Source organism: Hoplias malabaricus, chromosome X2 (assembly GCF_029633855.1).
Source record: "Hoplias malabaricus isolate fHopMal1 chromosome X2, fHopMal1.hap1, whole genome shotgun sequence".
In the NCBI taxonomy this organism is placed as follows: Eukaryota; Metazoa; Chordata; class Actinopteri; order Characiformes; family Erythrinidae; genus Hoplias; species Hoplias malabaricus.
The window spans coordinates 24,874,358-24,880,357 of NC_089819.1; the positions used below are offsets into that span (position 1 = coordinate 24,874,358).

The window sequence follows — 6,000 nt, forward strand, 5'->3', positions numbered from 1 at the left end:
AAAGAGAGAAAGAGAGAGAGGGAGAGGCCAGGTTGCCTTTTAAATTATGTCCCAATTTTGTGGCAATCGGACGAATGGAAATGATGGAAAATCTAGTCACGTTTTATGTGAAAGGACTCTGTGTGTAGATATGAGGGTTTTGTCCTCTCTCTCTCTCTTCTCTCTCTCTCTCTCTCTCTCTCTCTCTCTCTCCCTCTCACACACATTCTCTCTTACCATCTCTCTTTCCTTGTCCTATCTTACAATTTCCTTCTCTTTTTCTCAGTCTCTGTTTCCTTTTCCTCTCTCTCTCTCTCTCTCTCTCTCTCTCTCTCTCTCTCCTTGACCTCCTTGTGTCCCTCCCTCTCTCTCTCTTTTCTCCACACACATTCTCAATACCCTGTGTGTGAGCTTTCCCACTACTCTGTTTCTGTTTTTGTCTGTCTCTCTGTTAACCTTATTCACTCTGTATATGTGTGTGTGTGTGTATGTGTGTGTGTATCAGGTCTGAGGTTGGCGGAGCAGCTGGGGAGGCGTGAGGATGAGGCAAAAATCCGCCATCGTCTGGGTCTGTCTCTGTGGGCCAGCGGCAACCTGGAAGAGGCTCAGCACCAGGTATTGTGTGTGTGTGTGTGTGTGTGTGTGTGTGAGTGTTTGTGTAAATACCTCCTATGAACCTAATGCTGATGAAGTCTATTTTTGTGACTATGATGCTGAAGGAGTGTAAGTGTCCTCTCTGAAGTCCTGGCCCTTTCATGGATCCACTTTGTACTCTATTACTGTCCACTCCCCAGTCCACACCTGTCAGTATAGGTCTGATGCTCCATAGCCATGATGTCTCATAAGGGATATGAGAGGATACTTGTAAATGTTGTTCTGTTCGTGTCTGGAAGAGGACGTATCACTGCAGCATTCCACTGAATCCAGACGTCCAAAAGAGAGGCGGAAGTATGTTTTCTGTTGTTCTGTGTATGACATAGTAATACTTTTCAAATTACGCATAATAAAGGACAGCCAATCAGAGCAATAATAATTTACATATTGTCACTGTTTTGTCCCTAAATGAGTAGTTGTCCTTGTCCACTTCTCTTTTGGTGCTTTTCCACTGCATGGTACCTACTCTTCTAGACTATACTGGACTTTACTCTCTATTTGGCCCCGGGTTCATTTTCCACTACAACAGCTCCTCACTGAAATGTAGCTGTTGATATCTCAAAACCCCGTCTCTAACAGGAACAGTTATTGTTGCACCTTGTTGCACTGTCCAGCTCTCACTGGATTCTTTCGTAATTTTACGAGCTGCCATCGTGAGTCGGATTAAAACAAACGTGATCTCTGCTGCAGCTGGAGATTTTACAGATGGAGAGTTGGTGCTGGTCGTCTGCATTGCGTGGCGTAGAGTGACGACTCTCTCTGGACAATCAGCGCTCTGCAAGGTTTACACGCCACGGTTTAGTCCCTACTGGACGGTGGAGGGGCTCAGCAGCACCCGCTGGACAGAAAAGTCAGTCTCCAAACACCAGCAGCTACAAAGAAAACCACCAGAAATATAAGCTCGATTTGTCCCTAGTCGTTTTTAACAAAGAAAATGCTGCTAAAAGGATTAGTCCCTGGTTCAACTCAGAACATGCTCCCATGGATCTTTACACCAAAGGATCGCTGATTCGCTCATTTCGCTGTCAATCAAAAAGGGATTCAGGCTCAGACAGATCATCCAATCATCATGCAGAAGCTGAGCGTCCGGGGCAGCCGAGGCCAGCCCACTGCCCCATAGACCCCCAGAGACGCTGAGCGTCCGATGGGCGGGACAAAGCCCAGCATTTATCCAATGACTCGTCTCGTTTCGCTGCACTTCGCTGCTTCGCTATTGAACTCTGTGGATGCTCAGCATCCTCACTGTTTAAAGCACTGTGAAGCTGCAGGAATGATTGAGAGGAAAGCCGCGTCTTTACCAGTGATAAGAAGCTGATTCTGAACACAAGTTGAGCGCGTTGTAGTGCATATTTATTCAATGACATGTACACACAACAGTATATATTTGATCACTTATTTTCTGACATTTTAGGGGAAGCTGAGCTTCCCTTGCAGTCTTAGAGCAATCGCCTCTGCCAGTTACACAGTTTGGTATCATCAGTCACATTTCCGCAGGGACTTAGGGTGAATGGGTGTCCAAAACTTATATCACACTTTCTCATTTCCGATTCCTGTTCCATTTAAAGAAATAGCTCCTGCTGCTGCATCCTCTGCCACCGAACAAATCACCTGCCCTGACAGTAGCTGACCTGTCACCTTCTAAACACGTCACACACACACACTTGGAGCAGAGCAGGTCACTCTGAGTGCGCTGTAGTGAAATCTTTAGGAGACTGAATGTGGAGATGGACGGCTGTATCAGCAGCTAGCTGCAAGGAATCAATACAGAACAGTGATTCAGCTTTTCAGAATTACTGAGATCATTCCTCCTACTATCCATCTCTCTCTCTCTCTCTCTCCCTCTCTCTCTCTCTCTCTCTCTCTCTCCCTCTCTCTCTCTCTCTCTCCCTCTCTCTCTCTCTCTCTCTCTCTCTCTCTCTCTCTCTCTCTGTGTCTATCTTCTCTCTCTCTCTCTCTCTCTGGTCGTGGATGCTGTGTCTGGTTATTTTCGTGACTATTGGAGCTTTCTGAAGGAGCATATTGAAAGGAAAATGTAGATCTCATTCATTTGAGTTATAACCTTCACCCTAGTTTGGCTGGGTAGAACTCTTCTGCCCCCCGGGGGTCAAAACCAGTACCACAGTTTGTCTCACCTCTAATCGGATGTTATTTCTGCTTCTCGGTAACACACTGAGTATGTTTATGTACTCTTATTGTCCCCTTATCCCTCATAAGTGCACCATGACAGATATATAAGGAGTGTCCAGCCTTAAGTACTGGTCAGTGGTCAGGTTTTTATTAGTGTAATTAAGTGCTTAGGTGTGATTCTGGTTCTGGTTAAGATGTTTATTACTGAGCCAGCATTCAGCAGCAGTGTGTTGTGCTGGTGTGAGTGGATCAGACACATAAGTGCTGCATGGATTTTAAACCCCTCAGTGGGTGTTTTACAAAGTATGCAGAGCAACAGATGGACTACAGTGCGTAATTGTAGAACTACAGAGTACGCCTCTGAGAGAATGGACAGTGAATGTAGAAACGAGGAGGTGGTTTTAAAGTTTTGACTGTGCATAAATATACTTGGATTTCACAAAAACTATCAAGTCTGTTTTTGCTCATGGAGGTGTATCTCATAAGATGCTAACTCAGGATGTGTGTGTGTGTTTGTTTACAGCTCTACCGTGCCTCTGTGCTGTTTGAGACGTTGAGACACGAGGCTCAGCACAGCTCCGACTACAAGCTCTCCCTCTTCGACCTGCAGACGTCTTCATACCAGGCTCTCCAGAGGGTCCTCGTGAGCCTGGGTGAGTTTCTTCTCCGTGGCTTTCTTTTTTTTCCTTAGTCTTTTCGTTTGTTTACCTTCCCAACTGCATCCTCTTACAACTCTGTTCCACTTTCCATGTTTGCGTACGGTTACTTTTCCTCAGCGTCCCTTGTCAATACCTGGGACTTTAATGTCTTTATCGGAGTTGGGAAGTAAACTTTCCGGAGGCAGTGCTGTGATGTGTGTACACTGGGCTGTTGCCTTTTGGGTCCTCGGTTATTGCCTACTGCACTAAATGTGTACACTATGTTCAAAAGTGTGCTGATTCCCTATGTAGTTAGTGCATTCAGCTACTTTTCAAAACACACACACAAACACACACACACACACACACACAAACAGCATGTGTAATCTCCATAGAAAAGCACTGCAAACAGAATGGGATGCTATGGAGGAGCCACAGACGAGCCCAAAGCCACCATCCCCAATGCCAAGCATCGGCTAGAGGGATGTGAACACTCACTTTTTTTTTTCTAGAGCAGTGGCACAGTGTTTTCTGGGGTGATGGAGTGCTGCCAAAGACCCAGCATCCCCAGAACCTGGGGGAACACTGAAACTGGGACTCGACTGGTGAGGGGGGAACTACAATCTGGAGCGAGGGAATGTCTCACACCCTGCAGAACCTGAACTTACAATCTCCAGAGACAACAGAGGTTGCTCGGCAATGAGAACCAGTGCTCTAAAAATAATGAACCCTGTTTCATTACCATCTGTGGCGAGCTATAATTTGTCCCTGGAGATAGAGGCTGTGTCCCCGTTGTGTACAACACACTAATGCTATACATTATATACTATGTGCTAACCTTAAAGTGTACATTTGGTGGGCTAGTGCACAAAATATTAACATACTGCACTGCTTTTTACTAACAGGGCATGATTAACTGTTGCTATGACAACGGACATTATACCAAGCTGCAGCTGCAAAAGCTGTCTGCTGCTGTGTCCGCGTAGGTTTCCTCCGGGTGACTGTCTGTGAGGAGTGTGGTGTGTTCTCCCTGTGTCCACGTAGGTTTCCTCCGGGTGACTGTCTGTGAGGAGTGTGGTGTGTTCTCTCTGTGTCTGCATGGGTTTCCTCCGGGTGACTGTCTGTGAGGAGTGTGGTGTGTTCTCCCTGTGTCCACGTAGGTTTCCTCCGGGTGACTGTCTGTGAGGAGTGTGGTGTGTTCTCTCTATGTCTGCGTGGGTTTCCTCCGGGTGACTGTCTGTGAGGAGTGTGGTGTGTTCTCCCTGTGTCTGCGTGGGTTTCCTCCGGGTGACTGTGAGGTGTGTGGTGTGTTCTCCCTGTGTCCGTGTGGGTGTCCTCCGGGTGCTCCGGTTTCCTCCCATGGTCCAAAAGCACACCTTGTTAGGTGGATTGGCAACTCAAAAAGTGTCCCTAAGTGTGAGTGAATTGTGTGAGTGTGTGTCGCCCTTTGAAGGACTGGTGCCCCCTTGAGGGTGTGTTCCTGCTCCACAATATAGCTAACCACAAATACTGTACAGTATGTAGAGAAAGAGTTTGGTTACTAGTTTAGTGGTTACTGGTGGTACTGATACACAAGGTGACTAGCTGTAAATTTACCCATTAAACAAGTCACATTAGACATCATTGATGGCTACCAGGGTGTGAAGTACAAGGAGTCCCAGGGCGCCCAGGACCCCCTAATTAGCCTTTTGGACTTTGTTTATGTTTAGGGTTTCCCTAAACAGAAACTTAAAGAACATGTTATAGTGTTATGGTACGGGGATTAAAGTTTACGTCGCTATGATGGATTTCTGTCACAGAGCCGTTACCCGCCCAAATGGGTCATGCTGTTGGCGGCTGACAAGGCTCTGTTTGTTGTGGTGTGTTTAAATATTTGAATTGCACGTCTGATTTACAGAGGATTTTAACGAGCAAACATTTACAACACTCGCTCACAAACTACAGAATTACAGCTTTGAAATGCAGGAGAAACCCTTGCTCTGCGCTTCTAGGTAGAACAGCAAGGCCGGTGCTTCTAGTGAGACATCACAGTCTCTTGCATCAACCTTATTCACTTTTAGAGTGATGGCCACTACAAGGGGATTTTGTTGTATTGGTGTTGTTGTGAGTGTTGGACTTCAGTGTATGTTGGCTGGGTGTTATTCACCGTCCAGAGTTTGTGGTGGAGAGTGAATAAGAATTTCCACCTGTTCCACCAAACACCAAGTTCAAACAGTTGCTCAGTCTCCTACCTCCGTTTCCCTGTGCCCTTTTAAAGGTTTAACAAAGGTCGCTTAAAATACACTAGTGGCTCAGTGCCATGGCCCCTCCTCCTAAGACAACATAGCAGGAACCCCCAGATTACAAGTGTGTTACAATTATTTCGCACACCGATTTCCGCAAGCATTGCCCCCACCTGAGAGATTTGGCAGGAGCCCCCACTGCATGAGCATAAGGTCAGCATGCCATCAGCTAAAGGGGATATGGAGCTCCCCCAGTGCTGGGCTGTGGAGCAATGGAGCTGCATTCTCTGGACTGATTCATGCCATCAAATCCCTCACAGCAATGTTCCAAAGGATTAACAGTAGGAATAATGGTCAAAGTAAATATCTCTCTGTTTCAG

At 46.4% G+C, this 6,000-nt stretch overlaps 1 protein-coding gene across 1 annotated transcript in view; it reads left to right on the top strand.

The window, feature by feature from the left end:
* Positions 1–6,000, top strand: part of LOC136676502 (tetratricopeptide repeat protein 28-like) — a 181,932-nt gene that overhangs the window by 152,043 nt on the left and 23,889 nt on the right. The window contains 2 exon segments of the mRNA XM_066653581.1: positions 485–594; positions 3,284–3,413. Of these exon segments, the coding sequence (XP_066509678.1) occupies positions 485–594; positions 3,284–3,413 (240 nt within the window).